At 38.5% G+C, this 24,511-nt stretch overlaps 1 protein-coding gene across 5 annotated transcripts in view; it reads left to right on the forward strand.

The window, feature by feature from the left end:
• The first annotated feature begins 1,493 nt into the window (after window positions 1-1,493).
• LOC121380133 (amyloid-beta A4 precursor protein-binding family A member 2-like) overlaps window positions 1,494-24,511 on the forward strand; it is a 202,846-nt gene continuing 179,828 nt past the window's right edge. For all 5 annotated transcript variants that reach the window (XR_005958886.1, XM_041508916.1, XM_041508928.1 and 2 more), the window contains exons 1-3: window positions 1,494-1,607; window positions 8,986-10,557; window positions 14,251-14,438. Coding sequence is in view for 4 of the 5 variants with exons in the window: in XM_041508916.1 (XP_041364850.1) it covers window positions 9,037-10,557; window positions 14,251-14,438 (1,709 nt within the window). In the remaining variant the exon portion in view is untranslated. The remainder of the gene's footprint in view (window positions 1,608-8,985; window positions 10,558-14,250; window positions 14,439-24,511) is intronic.

Below are 24,511 nucleotides of genomic sequence, written 5' to 3' on the forward strand. Positions count from 1 at the left end.
ATTAAACAGGTTTAAAATACGAATACCCCCCCCCAAAAAAAACCAACCCCAAAACCCCCCACCCCTAACAAAAAAAAAACCCACCCCCCCCCCCCCAACAAAACAAAACAAAAAACCCAACAACAATAGGACCCCACAGTACCTTACTATTTTCTACAGGTGGTACAAGGCAACATATTCTTCAAAGGCGACTTCGTTTGGGTGCCAGTAATTTAAATGGTTATAATTAAATTTGTCCGACATGTAACTGATAGGCGGTCGTGTACCTGTGGTCATTCATCTGGAGATGCTGAAGTTTAATTATTTCTGTGATTTTTTTATTTTTTTTATCCAATATACAATGTACAGCTCTACATTATTACCCAAGGATTGCAATCATTGCAGGGCCGTAGCTAGGGGGGGGGGGGGGGGGGGTGAATCCTGAAAAAATTACAGAAACTTATAAAAAAATCTCTTCTTAACCGTTTAAGTAATTTTAGACTATTAACTACTCAGTCCCCCCCCCCCCCCCCCCAAACAAAAAATCTCAGCTACGGCCCTGCATTACAATCTTAACTGGCAGTGGGCCTATTTATTATCATCATTTTCACATTTGGGATCGGCCAACAGACGTAATCCTACATTGTGCTTATTAAAGCCTCTCGCTACACTTTTCAATGAATTTTTTTTATACAGCCAAAATGAGAAAACCTTGATTTTGAGAAGGGACGGGATGTAGCCCAGTGGTAAAGAACTCGTCTGATGCGCGGTTAGTCTAGAATCGATCCCCGTCGGTGAACCTATTAGGCTATTTCTCGTTCCAGCCAGTGCACCACGACTGGTATATCAAAGACCGTGGTATGTGCTATCCTGTCTGTGGGATGGTTCATATACAAGATTCCTCAGGCTTGCAACTAATGGAAAAATGTAGCGGGTTTCCTCTCTAAGACTATATGTTAAAATTACCAAATGTTTGACGTCTAGTAGCCTATGATTAATAAATCAATGTGCTCTAGTGGTGTTATTAAACAAAACAAACTAACTTAGCTGGTATACTCTATTATTTGGTGATTCAAACCTTATTGTTCAAGAAACTAGTTCTATATTTACATAGGTTCAGAATTTCCTTATAAATAATAAGCTGAAAATGGCAAACTTTATCACCACAGCCGGATCGAAAACATCACAGTGGACACAGATCCTCCAGTGGTTGTAAACATCCGTCAGAGGGGTGATTGAATGTTAACATTATCGGAAATGGGATTTTATTTGATGTAATAGAACCTGTTGAACGAACTATATCGTAACACCAGTTGGATAACAGTGTAGTAGTATTTTGCCACGTTATTTGCCAATATATATATATATATATATATATATATATATATATATATATATATATTATGTAATATACATTTTACTCAAGAAACAAACGTTTATACAAAAATAAAACCAATTATATATTTTTGGTAATATATATTGGGTAACAATACAATAATTATTTAATAAACTGTGTACGAAACGAATCGGAAGACAGCGCTTTACTTAACACTTTATTATCATGTCTGACATTTCTTTTCTCCGTTATGGCGCATCTGGTGTCATCTGTCCACGAAAATGATCCATAGGTGAGGGTTGTTAACCCACTGCATTTAAAATATAAACAAACACAGTTTTTTTTAAACCGCACATTTTATTTAGCGCCGGGTTGATCGTTTGGTTGATTTTGTGCACTGTTTAATCGCATAGCGAACAGCATCGTTTTGGGTTTGTCATCTTCCTGTCGGCTGGTGACTGGTGTGCGATGATGACCTAATCTTTATTAACGATGTTGTGTAGAAGCATAACTATTAGCTAGGCTGTTAGTACTGCAGTAGGACTCGTGATACAATTCTGTGTTGAAATGTTTTACTGAACAGCTTCCAAGTATACCACGAGAAGTACAGTTTAAAATCCCAGACCTAATTTCGGTTTCTCCGTTTTGTCATTACAAAATGTGGAACATAAGGCTAAGCACAGGTTATGTTTTGGGAACTGGGAACTGTATTAACGTGCCCCTATCCAAAGAGGTTCAGGCACGCCCACTACGGATTTAGCCTCTGACTTCGCCAGTGACTAACTCCGGTACAGGTGGGGGGGAGGTAAGTTTGAGGTGGGCAGAATTTGGAAGAAAGCCATTTAGTACGGTCAACGCGAGTGCGGACCAACTAGCAGACACTTCGCAAACTTGAAGTAACACCGAGTGGGAGCCGTGCTCTGATTGGCTGAATTTCGATTCCTCGGTGAAGCCTGTAATTTACCTAAGTCTACAAAGAGTAACTGCATCCAAAAACATGTCCGGACTCTAAATTTAAAGCCAAAAAGTTTATGACTGCTCGGCCGAAAGGGTTTTAAGGTGATTTTGAGCAAATGAACGGGCGCCAAAATAAAATGCGTTAGACTATTTACCAAAAAATAAACATAAGAATTTAGAACTCGATCGAAAACTCTTAAAGTCTAACTAGCCCAGAAAAAATAGTACTCACGGAGGTGAAGGAGGTTGGCATAGGGGAGGACGTCACGGAGAACCGATGTAGTTGGTCGAGTCGAAATGCGGGATGGCTGGTCGGTATGTGGATCCTGCTATCGCCTTGGCTACTGCGCGATAATCTTCCCCGGCTATGATCTTGATAACTCGATGTAGGGTCGGGTTGTCCATTTCTGGGAGCAGCAGTCCTTGTTGGTAGATCCCGCTCCGGCGCATAGTGAGACAAAGTCCACTGCCATCCCGCATTGTGACGCTGTGTACACAGAAGTCTCCCTCTGTCAAACTGGCTGGTACAGGTCTGAAGGCCGAGAGCTTTGGTTGAGTGAAGAGCTTCCTGACGTCCTCGATGTTAGTTTTGACTAGCTGAGAGTAGCGTGATTGTAGTTTGCCGGCCTTGAGTGACCAATGCTCTTCAGCGTCAGTAGGTGGAATTGGCGGTTGAGTCGGGGGTCCTGGCTTGGCTGGTTGGTCCCCTGGTGACGCAATCGCTTTCCGCTTGGCAACGGCTACAGATCGGGCCTGGGACTCGACTGCGGCACTCTTCCGAGGTGGAGGTGGCATCGCAGGAGTCCCGGAAGCTGAGGTCATCGGAGTTTGTGGGGGCGACTCCATAACCGCCTGGTTAAGGTCTGCCCCTGGTGATTCAACTGTTGGGTCCAGCTGAGCTGGATCCTCTGGTTTCACCGGTGTAGATCGGTGCTGGGGATGTCCATCGTAAGGGGCCGCCGCCGGCAGTTGAGCTGCCGGTTTTGTACCCCCCAGGTCCGTCCCTGGCGCGTCCGTCTTCCTCCTTCCTCTCTTCCTCGGTGGTTTCCTGACCGGGTCACCGTACACCAAGGTCACGGTTGCCCGTGGCCCGGTGTACGTGATGCAGTATTCAAGCAACACTCCATAACTGGCCATGAGTCCCCCCAGGTGGGGGGGGTAACTCAAGAGAGCAGGCGCACACGTCTTGCTTCATCGCTAGCCTTTTGAAAAGTTTTGTGTTGTATTGTTAAGACTGAACATTATTATAGACTCAGACCCTGTGTTAATAACCTTTGCGCCACCTAGCATCAGTTTACACCTTTAATGTGCATGTTTGTCCCTGAACGTTTTGGACCCATATTATATATACAACCGTGTCCGGTGTATCGGTGCGTCCGGTGATTCGGCGCACTTGATATTTTGCTGAAGTATGCGTAGGAAGTTGTCATGTTGTCAGTATTTTTAACGAATTAAAGTTCAATTTCTTTTTCAGTGGTTAATCAAGTATCAACATATTTATTGTTAAAGATGCAATTTTTTTTTTTTAGAATTATCAATAATTATATCATAATTTCAAAATAAATCATTCAACTGTTTTCGTCTATATAAACGCGAAGTAGGTCAGCCTTATTGATATTAAGAATGTTAAAACCAGTCTGAAAACACCTTTCCCGCATTTTTTAAATTATAGTAAACAGTATAAATGTAATTATTTTTGTTCGGTTATTTTTATTTAAACTGAAAAGGAAAACAGACAAATGCAAACAAAACGAAAATTTTACACCTTAATTGACAATTATTCCAGTTCACAATTGTCACATTGTTGTAAAAAATAAAAGCGAAATAAGATCCATGTGTGTGCACAATCTACCCGAGAAAAATAAAATCCATGTAGGCATCTAGCCATGCATGACAATGAACATGTATGCATCTGCAGTACTGTGCCACTCAAGAAAACGATTCCGAAACTGATCATGAGATGGGTCATGTGTGATCGTTAATTTTCATAGTAATATTTTTAACAAGACAAAATAAAAAAGTACTAAAATAGTGTAGAGTTTATGGGCTAAAAATGAGGTCATGGGCGGTCTATAAATAGCGGGGTCAACGATCCACATCTACTGCGCCGAATCACCGGACATGCAAATCATTTTGGATACAAGGGGGTGCCTATATTTATGCACCATTTTAAAATGTTTATTTACTACAGATATAAAACAATTTGTAGTGTATTTCAGATTATGCACTTCTTCATTGGTGAGAGACACATTTTATTAAGTATTTCACAGTGTTCACATAGAAAATGGTCCTTGAATGCTTAGGTGCGCCGATACACCGGACAGCACTGTATACAATATTTAAAGTAATTGTTTGTAATTGCTAAATAATGTATATAATTATGTAATTGCCATATCCAGAACAACGTTTTGAAAACATTTTTGATTAAGTTATATTTAATATCAGTAATTAATGTTAAGATAAATGTAATGTTATGGAAAATAAAATAATAATTGGGATATAAGTAAGTTAATATTACCTACCAAAGCTACATTTCTTTTTAATTTCTAATGTAGTAAAATGTCCTGCTAATATGAATTATTTGCTTACATCTGTGCATATGTAGTCTTTATTCATTTAAATGCATGCAAGCACACTAATGTGAGATAACGTAATTTATTTTTAAATTTCTATCTTCTTCAAATGCACTGATCGCATTGCCATTGATACTGATAGCTGATGAAAGTAGTTTTATTTTTGTAAAGGTGGTGAATATATTACTTGGCACCCAAGATAAATAATTTGAATGATGAACACTACCACTTCCATTGTTTTTATAAGCGTTGATATCGCTAACAAAATTAAAAGTTTCTAATCTTTTATTAGGTATTGCAGAACAAACAAATGACAGTAAGTCATCAGTTATGACCATTTTAATGATTTAATCTGTAATTGAGGACAAAATATCAGAAAAAAGACACAAGACAAAATGACCGTTCTGATCACTTAAAAAATTTAGCACCAAATAAGTGTTTTTTAGCAGAACAATAAAATAAAAAAATTCTTTGCTCGAATAAAATATAACTTTTATTGTGTGCATCAAACATACAAATTGGATACAGTGTTATGGGATAAAATAGAGGCTGTTAAATTACGTAACGGTAACTGTCATAAGTTACTGAAGTTTTTGTCTGTTGCATTTTTGTACACACTGCGGCTTGTTTCCTTCGATATCCAGTGTGCAAACTGATAAAAAAAAAATTCAATATGTGAAAAAAGTGTGCATTTAGAAATACCGGAGATGTGTGCTGTAAAATATACATGTACTAGGAAATGGAAAAATAAAGAGGGGCGCAGAAGAATAAAGAGGGGTGGGGTGGCAGAATGTAAGTTTTACTTATTTGAGATGGTATGGGTTTAAAACTTAATAAATTAGTATGCTTTTATATGAATTTTATCATTATTTATTAGTTAGGTGCTGTCAAATTATAGAACATATTCTGTGTCTTCTGCTGACAGATCTGCAGTTCACACAGAAATTGACGTGGCAGGGGTAGAATTTTATGCTATTCCGCAAATAGTAAATTTTGAAACGGAATAGTAAAACAATTCTTCCAATATTCCGTCAGGAAAGTGAAAATAAAGCACACCTGCGACTATTCCGCTTATGCTTTTTCTTCAGCTACATTTTTCTGCAGAACAAATCCTCGCACTACTACGTCCTTTCTCATGCACTTACCGGTACAAAATAAACGTCTTTTTGATCGAGACTAATATTTAAGAGTGAGTTCGTTTGTAATACCAGCTAGTACGCAGTAATGCATAGACTGGTATATAAACAATTGTTCGTTACGCAATGTTGTACAGGGCGATGTAGCACAGTCAGGAAAACTAGTGGTACATTAACAATAGAAGGGATAGTACATTTTAAAAACGGAATAGTGTTTTTTGAAATTCACTATTCCTTTGAGATAGTGGTAATTTTTTTTTAATTTCAGCCCCTGCTCAATGTGTATTGTCACTTTCAATTCAGTATCGGTGTGTTTCTTTTTTAACTAATATCATACACACTAGACCTTAAGATCGATGATCGCCCAATGGACTACCTTTGTAAAATTCTTAGTCGCTCTTAGCAAATAAAGGTCGCCATGGGTGACCGGGTGACTGTTAATTTTCAACCCTGAAATAAAATGTAGTGTCGTTAAAACATTTCCTTCCTTCCATTGTTCACAGTGGAATTTTTTTTGATTTAGCCAATTATCAGAATTGTAGAGTATTTCCTTGAACATTATTAAAATGTGGTTACCATAATTTGTGGAATATTTTATTAGTCATTTTGTATAAAAATTAGGATGACTGGGTGAGCCCTTAGAATCAAGATTACATTAAATCACTTTACATAATTTTCTATTTTTTACTGGTAAGTCCTTGAAATAAGTCACAAGTGATAAGTCAGGTCTCATATTGATTAGGTCTTCATATTTTCCAGTGATGATAACTTCATTCATATCAGGTTTCTGTTCGCACGTCGTTCTCCACTAAATCCTGTTAAATAGAGGATATTTCATGTTTTTTGTCAAATATGATTTATATCTCATTGAGTGAAGTTTGCAATCATATCTCATGACGCGACGATTGTGATATGATTGCAAACTTCACGAGATGAGATATAAATCATATTTGACAAAAAACATGAAATTTTCTATTTATTATATAACTTTCGGCTATTTACCTTTATTTTTAAAATGCCAGCAGCAAAATAGTTCAGGCTTTCTTACAGTGAAGAAAACAGTTTCTACAGTGATGATAACACATTTTAAAGTGAAATAGTAAAATGTTCACTCTAAAATGTGTTATCATCACTGAGTGACTGATAACACTTTTATTTCACTGATATTTTAAGATATTTCACTAAATGTTATATAATAAACTATACCCTTAAATTTTGATCAGTTGAGTGTTATTTAAATACACATACCAGTACCATATCAGTACAATGAGAATAGTGACAAGAATGAATAAAAATGTATCGGTGTCAGTGAAGGGATAATAATAGCAATAATGAAAATACAAATAATTATGTGGGAACCTATGGGTTACCTTCAAGCCTCTATTTTGTGGTAACCTGTATATGGTTTACCCGACTCTTTGCTTATTTCAGTGCCTGTGTTTATCATATTTCTTATGATGCTAAATATTCTTACTAATACCATTTTTATTCCATTAATTAACATCCTTGGGGATTTCATCTTAGGCCTAAAAAAAAATATGTGTGCACATTGCCACTGGCCCATTGTCGGCCCATCGTAGGCCAACATAGGCCCATTGCGGGCCCATCGTAGGCCCACTGTCGGCCCATCGTAGGCCCACAGTTGGCTCTGCCAGTGGGCCACTGACCAGTGACATGACCAGCTGATAGCCGTTGGCCCACCGATGATATATACTGATGATGATATATACATAAGCATGCACGCACACACACACGTAGACACATACATAATATATATACCCCATATAGTTTAAACAACATTGTACATCATTCAGTCATGTTTTGAGATTGTTTTTGAACACCCGCAAACACACATGCCACTAATATATTGTTCAGTGTAAATAGTTAGGGTGTGTTTATGTAACTCTGGATTCAACTGAACGCAATGCTGGTTTTTAGTATAATCCATTTGTTGAGCATTCAGTATGATCCGTTCTGATTGCCAACATCTTTTGCCTTCTACTTCTAGTTGAAATTTTGTTGAAAGTAGAGAAGTAATCTAATCAATTACATTTGAGAAATACCATGCAAACTACCAATCAGTTATGGACTACAGTTTATTTTGAGGGCTGTAAAAGAATACCAGAGTATTTTTACAAAAACAGTAGCCATTATGTACAATTACAGTAATTTTATACCATAATTTATACTATAGTTATTTCATATCATAGTCATTTTGTTTTTGTACCATATTTGGTCATTTCATATTCAAACTGATCTTGCAGATGTATGTGATTTCAATTTTGCTTTGCATCTTAAAATTTTCTTTTCTAATATTATTAGTCCCCAACTGGTCCAACCGGAGGGGACTATAGGTTTCATCTCCATCCGTCCATCCGTCCGTCTGTCTGTCCCACATGTTTTCCGGATGTTTTGTATAGAAGGCTTTGAGATATTGAGCTAAAATGTTGTGTATAGCTTTATTATGTATTTTTACAGATTGACAAGTTTGACTTTCATGGCCCTTGAACTTAGGAGATATGAAAATTTATTTTCCGGACTGTTTTCCAGAAGGCCTTGAGATATTAACCTGAAATTTTGTGTATAGCTTTATCATAATACCTGAAAATAATGAGGTGAAATTTAGTTTATAGCTTTATCATGTACTATTACTGATCAAGTTTAACTTTTTAAAGAATTTAGGAGATACGAAAAATTGTTGGGTCAGCTAGGGGACATGTATTGCTATTTAATTATAATTTAAATATAGACATTTTATAGATGTAGCTACAGAAATATAATTGATAACAGAATGCGTACTCATTATTTATTTTTTATTACTTACATGTATATCTTGATCAGTGTTTGTACAAATGAAAAAACCCAACAACCTCAGAACTCTGAATTAAAACCAAAAAAAAAAAAAGGACCCAGTCTGTTAAGTATTTTTGTATATATTGTGACTGAAAAGTTTGTTTGCTCTTGGTATTAAATGCGTTAGTAATTTACTATGATTATGTTTCAGGTTGTCTGTGGTATCAGCTGTTTGAGACTCAGAGTTGTTCCCCTTGTTGACATGACAACTGTGGAGGGCCATGCAATGGTAAGCAAGCATCTTTCATCTGACATGGAGGATGGATCAGATTTAGTGGACGGGGCTTGTGGGGGCGAGACTCTCGGCCCATGCAAGGAAGGATCGCTGGCACCATCTGGTGTTCCGGAAACGCTCTCAGAATCTCTCATTGACGATAGCACAGACAATGTCAGCATGGAGGTCCTGCTCGGGGAGGACAACTCGCGACACCCGAGCGAACTCAGTTCCATTTCGTACCAGAACCTCCTCGACGACGGGGAGCCAATCAGTGCCATGCTTTCACGACGGGACAGCGACGAGAGCAACGACTCCTTTCAGCCTGAGCTGGATGGCGATTTCCCCCCCGATGATATAGAACGGTTCGAAGCGTCTGACTTGCCGTTGACCGATCGTTTCATGAATAAAGAATTCATGGTTTCCAAACCCGTGCATAATTGGAAGCAGCAGCAACAGCAGCATTACACTGATAACGAGGACCGGGATTCGGAGGTGGAGTATATCATGGAAAGAAGTAATATTCCCGTGATTCGAAAAGACGATTCCGATGTGGAGTATTACGAAAACATGTCGCAGAACTGTCAGCCCAGCCTGGTTGTTCAGCTTCGACAGAAGGCTGCGTCAGCGGAAAACGTCCGGGACACCGTAGACAGGGATGACGCCATTAAGAAGCGGTGCAGTCTGGAGATTAGGAATAATATACCGCGGGTGTCGGAGGTGAAGAACTATGACAAGGATCTCCGAGATGTCACTTACAGCAGCCAGGGTGCTAAACCAAAGATGCGGAAGCAGTCTCCAGGACTGGCAAGAAGAGTGTGTGACAGCGAAAACGAGAACAGTGCCACCGAGCGCGACGGTTCGAGTTCGGAGCGGGAGACGATGTCCAGATCTGAATTACAGCATATAGCTTCCCACAAACCAGACTCTAACGGACAGAATGATATCGATGTTAGTAACACTAAAGAACATCTCAGAATTCTGACGCCTCGGAAAAATCTGAGCATTGAAAATGAATATGATTATGTGAAATATGCTCGTGTTCAGCAAGGCAACTCATATGTGGGCATGAGGTTAGCGTACTCGAGTTCGAACGATTCTCTCAATCTGAAAAGAAACAGTCTAAACAGCCAGGGCAGTGCGTCTCTGGACAGCTCACGGGAAACGTCTCCGGAGAAAACCCTCCAGCATCGCGTGGTGGTGTCCGACCAGTTCACACAACAGGAACGGGTTAGCGAAGATACCCTGACGGAAATTCCGCTCAATGGAACGGACAGTTTCATCCCTGAAGACAAGAAGAGTTTCACCCTGTCTCCGGAGAACACCGAGTGTGACAGCGTGGAGGTGGAGAGCGTGACGTCAGACGGGGATCGCTCCACCCTCGGAATGCCGATTGTCGACGACGGCCTGTCGAGTAGTCAGACAAGCGACGTAGAAGATGGCGGGAGAGATTACGCGGAACGGCTTCGGATGCAGCAGAAGATGGAAAGTGAGATCAAAAGACTAAAGGTAAATACAGGTAGTGTCAGGGTTCAAGTAGGAAGTACAATATGACATGCTGTTAGTTTCTTGTGTATAGCAGGTCAAAACAAATATGGCCTGCTTTGAAAACAAATATGGCCTGCTTAGAAAACAAATATGTAGATATGGCCTGCTAGAAAATAAATATGGCCTGCTTAGAAAACAAATATGTAGATATGGCCTGCTAGAAAATAAATATGGCCTGCTTAGAAAACAAATATGTCCTGCTTAGAAAACAAATATGGCCTGCTTAGAAAACAAATATGGCCTGCTAGAAAATAAATAGGTCCTGCTTAAAAAACAGATAGGTCCTGCTTAGAAAACAAATAGGTCCTGCTTAGAAAACAGATATGTAGATATGGCCTGTTTAGAAAACAGATATGGCCTGCTTAGATAACAAATAGGTCCTGCTTAGAAAACAGATATGTAGATATGGCCTGTTTAGAAAACAGATATGGCCTGCTTAGAAAACAAATAGGTCCTGCTTAGAAAACAGATATGTAGATCTGACCTGCTTAGAAAACAAATATGTAGATATGGCCTGTTTAGAAAACAGATATGGCCTGCTTAGATAACAAATATGTCCTGCTTAGAAAACAAATATGTCCTGCTTAGATAACAAATATGTCCTGCTTAGAAAACAAATATGCCCTGCTTAGAAAACAAATATGTCCTGCTTAGATAACAAATGGGGCCTGCTTAGAAAACAAATATGACCAGAAAACAAATATGTCCTACTTGGAAAACAAATATGTCCTGCTTAGAAAACAAATATGTAGATATGGCCTGCTTAGAAAACAAATATGTAGATATGGCCTGCTTAGAAAACAAATATGGCCTGATTAGAAAACAGATATGTCCTGCTAGAAATAAGCCAGCACAAGATGATGGGAGGGTTTGGAATAGAGTGTCAGAGCATTATAGAATTAAAATATAACAGAATCAGGAGGTACATTGCAGATGAAATAATCATACATAGATAGATCTCCCTCTTGAAAAATTACCTTTGATTTTTTTATGATTCCAGCAGGTAAATTTCTATTTCATCTGGTGCTAGAAAAAAAAGAAAGAACTGCTTTTAGCGTTTTGCAGGTCGCTATTTTGAGCCCTGAGTGTAAATGCACATAGCTGGGGTTGTAAGCACTAACCTTATTGTTATTATATTAGGCTGTGAGAAAATATTTTAGCTTTTAATTACTACCAAATTACACCTTACCTATCGCAAGTGTACAAACTGTGAACTTGATCAGGCCCGTAGCCAGCCATATTTGTGGAGCGATACGTTGAGATATTGGGTGGAACTAAATTTTTATCATGGGTGCCGAAGGCACTTGAATCGAGCGCCCGAAGGGCTCGAGCGGTCTAGGGGGTTCGGGGACATGCTTCCCCAGAAAATGTTTAAATATAGATGCTCAGAGGTGCATTCTGGAGTTATTTGTGATGTTTTTTTACTATTTTATTTCAGGTATTTTGAGGTTGTAGCGCATACATTTTTTGATAAAACTTCAAGAGCAGTAGTATAAACTTTAACGACATTAAAACTGTAAAACCGTTAACATTGATGAATAATGTACTTAAATGAGTATATTGCATATGTGTATGCCATAATGGGTAGAAGAAACGTAAAATATTTGGACCATGCGTATGCCTACGTAATGGATACATCTCATACACTATTTTATGATAATTTCCAAATACGCCAATATATACTTTATGTCTGATTCGATCATGCATGTCCAAAGTAGAAATCATCAGTCATGAAATTTAATTTCACGGTTATGTTCAAGTATTTTGTTGAAAAACATATTGGAAACGTCTAGTGATCATTTTAATTAGAAAAAAGATTTCCCATCTTCATTCGTCGATGGTGCAATGTCGATAATTCGGGTATTTAAAAAAAAATCCTATAAATTCGGACAAAACTCAGCCTGCCCACACCCAGAAAAATAATGTTATCATTAACAGACAATGATTCATAGTTTGTAAAAACAGGAATCTACAAAAATAACAATTGAATCACTTAACGCGCACGTGATAAAAAAGACCTCATCAATGTGTTTAAATTTTGGTATTGGACATAGCTTTGTTTTCTATTTGGTGTATTGACAGCATCGGAATCGCTTTCGTGAATAATATTAACATCAGTTTCTCCCCCTTGATTGTTAATTCGACATGGGTATTGCAATCGAAGTTCCACCAATGAATTTATTCGAGATGGAATGAAATGTGGCATGTTAAACATATTTACGGTACCAGTAATATGTCATATGCCAGACACGGTTTGAGTTGAGAATGCATCTGACAGTGTCAGCTGTTAAATAAATTCATCTCTAAACAACATGCAATATAAAAAGCAATTCGCTGAATGCAACAAAGTCAATAGTCATATTTAACTGACATTTTTTCGGGTGATCGTAGTTGATCAAGATATTTCATAAACACATTTATTTTATTGACCAGTTACCTTTTTTCTTTTTCATAAGAAAAGCCTCAATCGTTTGACAGCTCTTGGCTGCATGTTTTTTTGGCTTCCCTTTCTTTGCTCAGGTTGTCCCATGATAGTCGTAGTTTTTAAGTCGAAAAGATAGCGCACCACAATTACTTACATGATAGACTGGTCCTCAATTGAATATACCCATAACGACGCCTTGTAATATCATTCGTGTAACGCATGCACCATTTTAGGCCAAAAAAATATTTATGGAAATTTTCGAATGCTGAAATTAATATTTGAGCTTCTACAGAGACGAACCAAATAATATCAGCAGGCTTCCAAAAATGGTTTATGGCGGAACTCCAATTCTCGCAGGGGCGTGTGTGCATTCGCACCCTTTGTACCCCTCTTGGCTACGGGCCTGTTGATATACCCTCCCCACTCCTAAAAGCTGAATCAAAAATGTAATTTTTATAAAGGATAATTTATAAAGTATAGTTTTATCAACAATTTTTGTAAAAGGGCAAAATATAGGCTAATATAGGTACAGGTATTCAGGCCTTGACTGTAACTTTTTTGAGCGGTAGCCAACCGGGCTACCAGGTTATAAAATCTGGTAGCCCCCACTAAAAATACTATAAAAAATTTAGAGAAAATATTAAAATCATTTATTTTTTAGTTAAACATGTTTTAGGGATTTTTTTTAAATCATGAGAAATATACCGTGAAATACACATTTGTATGTGTTGATTGCATAGTAACTAAACGTGTAAAACAAATATATAGTAGCCTGTTGGACTACCAGGTTTAGACATCTAGTTATTACTTTTTCCATGGCAGTGGTTATAGCATCAGCATTGTGTTTAACATAATGTTAAGGTGTTTAGCTCCATTTCTCCCATACTATAGTCCTAGATCAATCAAACTTGGTTTATAATTGTACCCATGGATGTTCATCACTTCAATGTAAAAAAAGAAATTAAAGTGTTAGTTCAATTTTTTTTAATGGATTTTATTTTTCAAAGTTTATTCTTTTTTAAATTTGATTTTCTTTTTAATAGCTGATCAGTGTAGTCTTGTTTGTAATGTTTAATTTCAATATAAAATCTTATGAAAACATAATTTACTGGTTGAGTAAAAAGGTTTCAGAAAGACATCTATCTAATATATATATGTAAATATTAAGTTACATTTTATTGAGTACTTTCATGTACCTGTAATTACATGTGTGTTTTGTGATGGACCAGGTGTCTTCCGAGCACAAAGCCAAGGACATGGACGCCAAGGCCATAATGAGTGACCTGAAGGCAAAACGCGAGGCGCTAGACCTGGCCATTGCCGACATCAAGTCTGCCATCCAAAGGAGCAAGGGAGTTGCACTACAGTCTTCTTACACCGAGGATGCCAACCCGTCAGAGCCGGTGTGGGTTAGAAGGTAAGAAATTTGTTTTCATACTTTATCCTGACCTCTCACCTCTTGAGTCCCAGGGTTTCACAAATCTACTTTGTCTTCGGACCTAGCTTGTGAATTTTTGGTCTGGGTAGCCTCAAGTACAATTATTTTTCCAGTTAAATATGTAGGTGCTTACGGGTTTCTTTCTGTAGTGTGTGTGTATTAGTGGTTAATATGTGGAAGGAAATGTTTTATTTAACGATGCACTCAACACATTTATTTATGATTATATGGTGTCAGACATAAGGTTAAGAACCACATAGATATAGAGCAGAGCAAACCCACTGTTGCCACTTCATGGGCTGCTCTTTTCGATTAGCAGCAAGTGATCTTTTATATGCACCATCCCAATCTTTTATATGCACCATCCCACAGACAGGGTAGTACATACCACAGCCTTTGATATGCCAGTTGTGGTGCACTGGCTGGAACGAGAAATAGCCCAATGGGCCCACCGACGGGGATTGATCCCAGTTAATATGTGGAATATTGGTTATCGGCAAACTTGAAAATTATCAATGTAATGGTATTTAGCATTAAACATAGAGTTGTTATTGTATTAACTCTACTACAACAATAACCCTATGTTTACAGACCCTACTCTAGAATTGAAAAAGTGGAAGTGACTTCTCTCTTCCCAGAAGAAAAGGGGTGAAGTTTGATAAAAATGGTCGAAGTGAACAAATTTCATTGGTAAATTTCTAAATATTTTGCCAGTTTCCGCGTTCAGCCGGAAAAATTCTAAATTTTACACTCAGTCCTAATTGTAATAATAATATTTTGATATAAATACTACTTGCGGTAATAAAGTTTCAACAAAACACTTATAGGTTTCATTCAAAACGTGATATTATTAAGTAGTTAATACTGTGCTGTTATGTTAAAATTAAAGTATTAATTAGTATTTTCTGGCATTACGGAAAGGAATATGGCCGAGGGTAACAACGCTTGACTGGTTACAGCACACTGTGTGACACACGTCACTTTGAGAAACATTAGCCCAGTTTACGGGTGTATCAGAAGAATGTCAACATTAGACGGCATGTATTTAATCTCTTCACAGCAGAAACTGGCATAAGTATTAATATTTGTTGGTTGATTTTGATAATAAATTGAACACGGTAAACCATTATTTCATCAAATCAGTCGGTCATTACAATGCACGTGTGCAGAAACCATTTCTCGTCACTAGGCAGGTTCACGATTATTCGAGGATACAGTCTGGTGCCAAAGAAAAAACACTGTCTAACATACGGCGACAAGGTGCCAAGTGAGCTATGACAATAAACAAGTCGGGATCTTGACGTCTGTTGTATTATACTACTCAAAAGAATTTAAGGGTCAGACGATATTTTCGACATTATTTTCTGAATGTCAATTATATTAGCTAGACCATAATGTCACGCATGGTATTGTTCCATTTTGACGAAAGTGGGTCTAAGCAACCCATAAATGAATTAAAATCCACTGTCATTGACACTGTCGACTAGTTCTAATGGCGAAAACATGCTTACATTTGCACGTAAATTAGGGCGAAAGGTCTGCTAAGTGCCCATAACTTGCTTTTTCACAAAGCGCTTCATTTGCACGCTTTGCACGTGTATTCCATGTTCCCAATGCTGAATTTCTATATAAATGGAGCTTGCTTTCGTGTACGGCGCACACTCCAAATTCGACAATGGTACGACGTCAACTGACTATCGAAGATCGAGGAAGGGCTATTGCTTGGCTTCAGGATGGCAATACGCAAAGAAATGTTGCTCTGAGACTTGGTGTCAGTCAGAGTGTCGTTGGCCGACTGTGGCAACGGTACCAAGCAACGAATTCTGTTCGAAATCGTCCACTTTCGGGAAGACCCCGAAGCACTACAAATAGAGAGGACCCCTACATCACCAATATGGCTCTACATCAATGCACAACCACTGCATGCCGATTACGTGACAATCTGCGGACTGCGACTGGAACTCGAGTGTCTGATCAAACCATACGCAATCGTCTGAGAGCCAATAATCTACGCTGCTGTCGCCAGGCTGTTCGATCACCACTCCTACCACGTCACAGAACGGCCAGACGTCACTGGTGCACACTTCATCTGCGGTGGCAACGTGTTCAGTGGGGTCGAGTGATGTTCACTGATGAGTCCAGGTTTAGTCTCCAGTTCAACGACGGTCGGGTTCGTGTCTACAGACGTCCTGGGGAGCGCTTCGCTGACGTTAACGTTAGACAACGTCACCAGTTCGGTGGTGGCAGCGTCATGGTGTGGGGCGGCATCTCTATCCACCACAGGACCCCCCTCTATGTGGTGGATGGCAATCCGAATGGAATCCGCTATCTGAATGAGATTATCCGGCCGTTGGTTCTCCCAGGCCTTCAGCAGATTGGCGGCGGGGCAGTTCTGCAGGATGACAATGCCAGACCCCACCGTGCCAGGGTGGTAACAGACTTTCTCAGACAACAAGGTATCGCCAGGATGGATTGGCCAGCATTTTCGCCTGACTTGGCCCCAATAGAGCACGCCTGGGACGAATTAGGCAGGAGAGTTCGGGATAACCATGCCCCTTCGGCCAACCTTCATGATCTGGGTCAACTTCTTATGGCAGAGTGGCAGGCCATTCCCCAAGAGTTCTTCAGACGTCTGATCAACAGCATGAGGCAACGATGTGTCGAGTGTATTCGCGCCAGGGGTGGATTCACACACTATTAAACGAATGTTCTAATGTGTAAAATCCATGTTTGACAACCTTCAACTTTGACAGCATGTCATGTGACTTTCTTGTATACAGTAACGTTTATTTGTGGTTTTTTGTAAATATGGAACAATAAATAAAAAAATTGGTGTAGTTTACATCATCAATCTAATACACACTGAAACTTATTTGGTTATAAATTTTTGACCCTTAAATTCTTTTGAGTAGTATATTTCATTTTTGAAATCGGGATTAGGTCCAAAATATTATGGCCACTTCGACATCTCACTACTGCTAATAACTCGGTGACTTGAGTTTAATGCTAAATACCCAGTGATAGGCAGCAATTCCACGTTTTCACTATAGTTATCTCTGGCTGAGAGCAATCATAACCGTCCAAATGTCTGTGTAGCTCTTGAATGGCAGAGTACTTGGGGTATGGTCTGGGCTACTGAAAATTATCAACTGTATTACTATAATACACAGCAGGGTTTCTGTCAGAAAGAAATTTTTGGGTGTGGCACTGTGGAATTGAATGCAACCACAATCAACAGGAGGTATGGGGGGGGGGGGGGGGGGGGGCTCCCCCAGATAGAAAATGGGTTATGTTTAGGGTTAGAGTTAAGAAAATCATACAATAATGATAAGAGTAATTTATTTTGTCAAAAAGTTAACTTTAAAAAATAAAATATGCAAAAACAAATCTGGGTATGACGCCATACCCGTTTTACCCTCTGGCAGAAACCCTGCATAGGGCACTAGCCAAAGCTGTGAGGGCTAGAGACTTTCTCAAACATTTGTCGAACACTGTGGCTTTAACAAAAACAAAAAATTAAGGAAAAAGAAGGAAGAGGATATCACTTGACTGCAAGAGGGTAGCCTGGATGTTCTGGCAGATTCTAGCTAATCAGCTATTGGAGTGATAAGACTAGTTCATTATAAAAAAGGGGGAAGTATTATAAGTCAGAGGTCAGGTTAAGTATTCATGAAACGAGGAAATGATCCAAGTTGTCTACATCATACGTGATAGAAAAGCATCCATTTTCAAAAGTTACACCATTTATTTATTCAGTTGAGTGGATTAGTGGTTAGGTGTTAGTACATGTGCTTGGAGATGTTGGTCTGGTGACCATGGAGTTGTTAAAACTCTCTCTGGGTGGGAGCTGGTATCATTGTATGAAACTACCAGCCTGATAGCTTAACCACTACACCACTGAAAGCGGTAGCTCATAATATAGCATAACCTTGTATATATGTAACATCTGTGAAAAATCCATACCATGCAATCCAGTGCTAGTGAATATTAAGGAGACAGATTGGAAATGAATGTGCATACTGGTAATCGGGACCAGTGGTCATAAAAGCTGTCTTAGTGTCCACATGCATTTCATATATGATCTACCGGGCTTGGTGGTATTGTGGTTAAGCCATTGGACATAAGGCTGATAGGTACTGGGTTCCAAGCCTGTTACCGGCTTCTATCCATAGTGAGATTTAATGACTAACAGCTTATCCATCCAATTTATTGTTAAATTGGTTTACATTGTACTTCAAAATGATGTCAGCAGCTGGTGACATTTATAATGGCCATATTTACTATAAAAAAATAATTAATTTGTTTAAATAAACCCCTGAAAACAGTTAAAAGTATAATAAGGATAACCCCACAGTGTTTTTCAATTTGCCGACATACATGTAGCAGAGCTAAAAATTTGTCTTTTTTCACGAGAATCCATGTGGATTCCCATGGAAGCATTCCACGAGAATCCATGTGAATTCCCATGGAAGCAGTCCACGAGAATCCTCCAATTCTAAACATTTCCAGAGAAGAACTTTATCAACAGTATTAGTATATAGAATTCTGTGTCATATGCTACTAACTATATATATATGGATTAGTGTATATAAAACAACCCTTCAGTGATAGAAGTAAGCAGACTATTTTACTAGTCCATTGGACAAATACATCTAGAAATCTACTTGTCCTCCAATACTTTCACTTGTCCAAATAAATTGTTTGTTTTATTCAAGTATAGGGGCAGTGTTTTTAATTGTTTAAAATCAAACTGCATTGAACATTTTCACTTGTCCACAGGACAACCACCATGGTACATTTTGCTAGTCCACATAGATTTTCACTTGTCAGGACAAACGGACAAGTGCTTATTTCGAATGCTGCCCTTACTATTTACTGGAAAGCATAATCAATTTGTCAGTAACAGTGTATCCAATTTTAAAGCAAAAAAGAAAAGAAAAAAAGAAGCTTTTGTTTTCCTTCAGTTTAATATGCTCAACACAAGAAATAAAATAACCTATCTGTAATTAGACTTGTTTTTATTTTAAGCATACTCATTAAATTGATACTAATTTAGAATGTCAGTCACTGTCTGTAGTCTTAACAATATTGAAACAAGCTTTTCTTTCTGGTGAATGTGCTCAACACGCAGTAAATAAAATAAGTATCGGTAATCGAACTTATTTTATTTTAGTGCAGGTCGCACATTAAGTAAATGTTTTTCTTAATTAGTAAATTTAAAGTAGCAGGGAATTTTTTTAATGTTGTTGTTGGAAGATTTATTTTGTTAAATAATGATGCAAGTACTTCAATCGGAATTTAGCGAGTACGGTAAGTTATACATTTTTGCTTTATGTGTCCATTTGTTGTACTATTTCGGTTGAGAAACTGTTGAAACATGGTGCTGCAAGTTTTGAATACCAGGTATATATAGGGTATGCAACTATACTTTCAACATCCCTTCAGTCTAATTTTATTCATAAACAGCACATGGGATACTTTTGCCGATGTATTTTGCGAATTGGTTCAATGTTTTTAGGGATATTACAAAAGCACTCTCTCTCTCTCTCTCTCTCTCTCTCTCTCTCTCTCTCTCTCTCTCTCTCTCTCTCTCTCTCTCTCTCTCTCTCTCTCTCTCTCTCTCTCTCTCTGTCCCTGTCCCTGTCCCTGTCTGTCTGTCTCTGCCTCTAGCGCTCTCTCTCTCTGCCTCTAGCTCTCTCTCTCTCTCTCTCTCTCTCTCTCTCTCTCTCTCTTCTCTTCTCTCTCCCTTCCTCCTTCTCCTTCCCATCCCATCCCCCCCCCCCCCCCCCCCAAATTGTTGAAATACATGTAACCATATCAGACACTAAATGGATATTTCTTTCCTTTCCGTCTGTTTAATCTTGCATGGACTGGCAAATGTAGTGCTGTAGACAGACACTCCTTCATCTGTGGAGAAACACCAGTCTAACAACGATATGGTTCTTCACACCTTTCCTTTATCGACTAACCTTTCTGTCATTGCTTCGTTCGATGTCCAGTGTGTTGGTATGGATTATAATAACCGAAACACAACCAGATGTTAATATTTCAATTCCCCAAGTCCCCAGAATCAATGTTTAAATGACAAAAATGATTACATGCACATTAGTTTATGACACAGAAAAAAAATCAGTTAATATGTTTTGTCATGCAAATTGTTAGCAGCATTGACTGTAATTCCCTACACCCAGTCAAAGGGGCGGAACGTAGCTCAATGGTACAGTGCTTACCAGATGTGCGATCGATCTAGGATCAATTCCCGTCGGTGGGCCCATTGGACTATTTCTCGTTCCCGCTAGAGTTCCACAACTGGTGTAACAAAGGACGTGGTATGTACTATCATGTCTGTGGGATAGTGCATATAAAAGATCCCTTGCTGCTAATCGAAAAGAGTAGCTCATGAAGTGGCAACAGCAGATTTCCTCTCTCAATATCTGTGTGGTCAAGTCAAGTTAGAGGGGTACCAAGGTAAACCTGTTTCTTAAAAAAAGGGACATGCAGACACTCATGCATACTTTCTGTCAAGTTTTCTGACAAAAATGATTCCATCTTGGTGTCTTTGGCTCTAGCCTATGCAATTTGTTGAATATGGATGCTGTATATTATATTACATGTACCAATAATAATTTTACTATTTCTTACAAAGACAGCAATGCATGGAATGTATGGGAAGGGCATGGCAACATACCAATGTATTTTGTTGCCAATGACAGTGTCTTATTTTGTGGACATAATGGCAAGTAAGGAGGGTAACCACAGCAATTGCTGTGATTGTCATTGTAAAATTCGAACCCAGTGGTGGTAAAGCACTCACTTGATGCATTTTTGGTTTTGGATCGATTCCCATCAGTGGGCCTATTGGGCTATTAAATGCTATCCTGTCTATGGGATGGTGCATATAAAAGATCCCTTGCTGCTAATTGAAAAGAGTAGCCCATGAAGTGGCGACAACAGGTTTCCTCCCTCAATATCTGTGTGGTTCTTAACCTTATGTCCGACACCATAGAACTGTAAATAAAATGTGTTGAGTGTGTCATTAAATAAACCATTTCTTTGATAATTTTGATACAGTCATTAATTAATCATCAGCTATTGGATGTCAAGCATTTTATATTTCTGATATGTAGTCTTCAGTGTAAAACCTACTACATTTTTTCATATTCAGCAACGGATATTTTATATGCACTGTCCCACAAACAGTACAGCACATACCACATCCTTTGATGTACCAGCTGTGGGGCTCTGGTTAGGATGGAGAAAAAAACAAACAATCAGAGAATGATTCCACTAAAGGGTTTCGATCCTACTGCCTAAACATCTCAGGTAAACGCTCCAAAGACTAAGCTAGATCCTAGTTTTAAAGGTGTATACTACCAAATAAAATCCCACAGACGACAATAGTAACATATGTGGCTAAAACTCCTACCTGCAGCGTATCAATTGACATAAATGCCATGGATATAAATACTACCACCCCTCACCCTTAAAGTGAAACAGAAAAAAGGGGGGTCAAGCTGCTAATTTCTAAGATAACGGGTAGTGTCTATGACTACCCTAGTTTCGAGTACTTTTTTTGTTTACAGGTACCCCATATATGTTTCAAGCACAAGGCTACTTGACACAGTGGTACTAGATGAAATAAAATTGCATACATTTTTTGCCCAGATGAAACACACTCACATTTATCACCAAACACAGGACTTGTGGTGTTCACTTCTCTATGAAAGGTTGGGTACACCTCGAACTTTGACCCAGCCGGAAGTTATTTGGTTTAGTACTACCTTAAATGTTAAAGGCTGGAGCTAATAGACTTAAATTTTAAAACAAATGCAAATGGAATGAAATTGTTACATTTTATTTTATGGGTGGTGCGTATTACACCCCATGTGATAAAACAAACAAAAGAACATTTCATGTCTGTTGGCAGAGTGACACAGTCTATTGATTGATGTTACATAGGTTTTGCTTTATTACTCGTCCCCAGGTCCCAGTCCTCAGCACCAATCTCTTCTTAATTGTTCCACTTCTCGAGGAAATGCCATTTATTCACACACATTTCCATATCTTCATTTGTAACATGTTCTTGTCAATTTGCGTATATGAATGGCGTTGCTCTTTTGTCATCTATTGATCACCGCACGATGTTGGCAGATGTCCAGCATGGAGTGAACTTTATTTCGCCTGAAAAGAATGAGCAAAATGGAAATAAATGAAAGGAAATCATGCACATGATCATTTGAGATCTAGGAGGAAGAGCAAATTGCTGAGATAAATACATGAAACCTGACGGTTTTTATTCTTCTCATTAACGAAGACAGAAATGCTGAACAGCCATTTCTTGAGGAATTTAGGTATCTTATTTCATATTTTTTTCTGTCAAAAAAGAGAAAGAAGAAAAGCCAGTCCTTTCTAATATAGATATTTTTTGTTAATAGCTATCTTATCCCATCCCACAATAGCATTCTTGCCACGATTCACCCAGCTCATGATTCATCCATTCCAGTTATCTATCCATCTATCCATCCATCCATCCATCCTTCCTTTCAAGCTCCCACCTTTCCATCTATGCACACTTTTATCCCTCCCTCCCTCCCCTCCCCTCCCCTTCCCTCCCCTCCCCTCCCCTCCCATCCATCCATCCATTCTTCATCCAAACTCCTACCTTTCCATCTATGCACACTTCCATCCATCCATCCATCCATCCATCCATCCATCCATTCTTCATCTAAACTCCTACCTTTCCATCTATGCACACATTTATCCATTTATCATCCATCCATCCATCCATCCATCCCTTTCCATCTATGCACACATTTACCCATTTATCATCCATCCCGTGGCTTTCTTCTCGATCCATCTTTCTGTACTGTATTGGAAACAACTGCCAACATAATATTTGAAAACACAATGTGTTAATTGACAGGTTTCGAACCTACTGCACCGATACACATCACATTTGACAGTCCAGCATCTTATCCACAAGTCAGTGTAGACACAGTGTTAATCTGGGTCAGATATGGAAATAAACAAATAAAAGAATTGATTTAATTAAAATAAGAAAAAAGTCCCCACGTTATTGTTAAAAGTCTATTCTATGACACTTAGGGACATATTTGCAAAGAGTTTAAAAGACATGTCAATCATTATTCTCCTTTATATCCACTCAGAGTGAGCTTTTTTCTTTTTTCTTTTTTTTCTTTTTCTTCTTTTCTTTTCTTCTCGTGAATCTTCCTTTTTGGCTGAATGTAAAAACTTAAAAATTCACTCCCATTTTGTGTGAAATATTCCATATTTTGGTTGCTGAGTGTCGGACGTGTTTCAGAAACCAGCCTGATCAGTATTCATTGAAAGGAATCTGGTGCCGTTATAAATTGTAATTGGGGACTGTTATATACATCTCCCATTGTTACTCCAATGACCTCCGCTTATCCTGCAATGCATGTATAATACAGATTTTTTCTCCTCCACGCTGTCTGTTTTGTAGCCACTCAAAGCTGCCCCTTATCGCTTAAGCTTCGTCCCATTACCTTAAATGACAGTTACAAGAATTGGGATGATTGCTTTTGCAACATATTTCTTTTTCTCAACAAATCTCGTTGAATTGTGATGCTGCTGGCATCCTAAAACACATAGATGTTGATAGCGGAACATCAGAAGTTCGGACATTTGAAGATATGTTTTGATGTTGGAGTTTTCATGGCTTTTTAAAAAGCACAGATCAATGTGTTCTGATAAGTGTTGGTGATAAATTCTTTGTGTTGCCGTACATGCGTCTTTGTGGCTGTTTGGATTTCAGATATTGTGTGTACAGTGCAGGACAGGTTTCATTAAGGATTGCACTGTACGTCACAAGCAAGTGACAGTTTCATTTTAAAACATCTTCAGTGGATTCTTTACTTCATTTTGTAAATAATCAAGAACAGAATAGTGAAACAAGTTGCGGTTGATTGAAAGAGAGAGAGAAAGAAAAGATTCATTCAAATGAAATTCTGCTGGTTACCATGGAAATTGTAAAAATTATTTTTAATGCTGGATGGTTCACTTTGACATGA

This window comes from Gigantopelta aegis, chromosome 2, assembly GCF_016097555.1.
Source record: "Gigantopelta aegis isolate Gae_Host chromosome 2, Gae_host_genome, whole genome shotgun sequence".
NCBI lineage: Eukaryota > Metazoa > Mollusca > Gastropoda > Neomphalida > Peltospiridae > Gigantopelta > Gigantopelta aegis.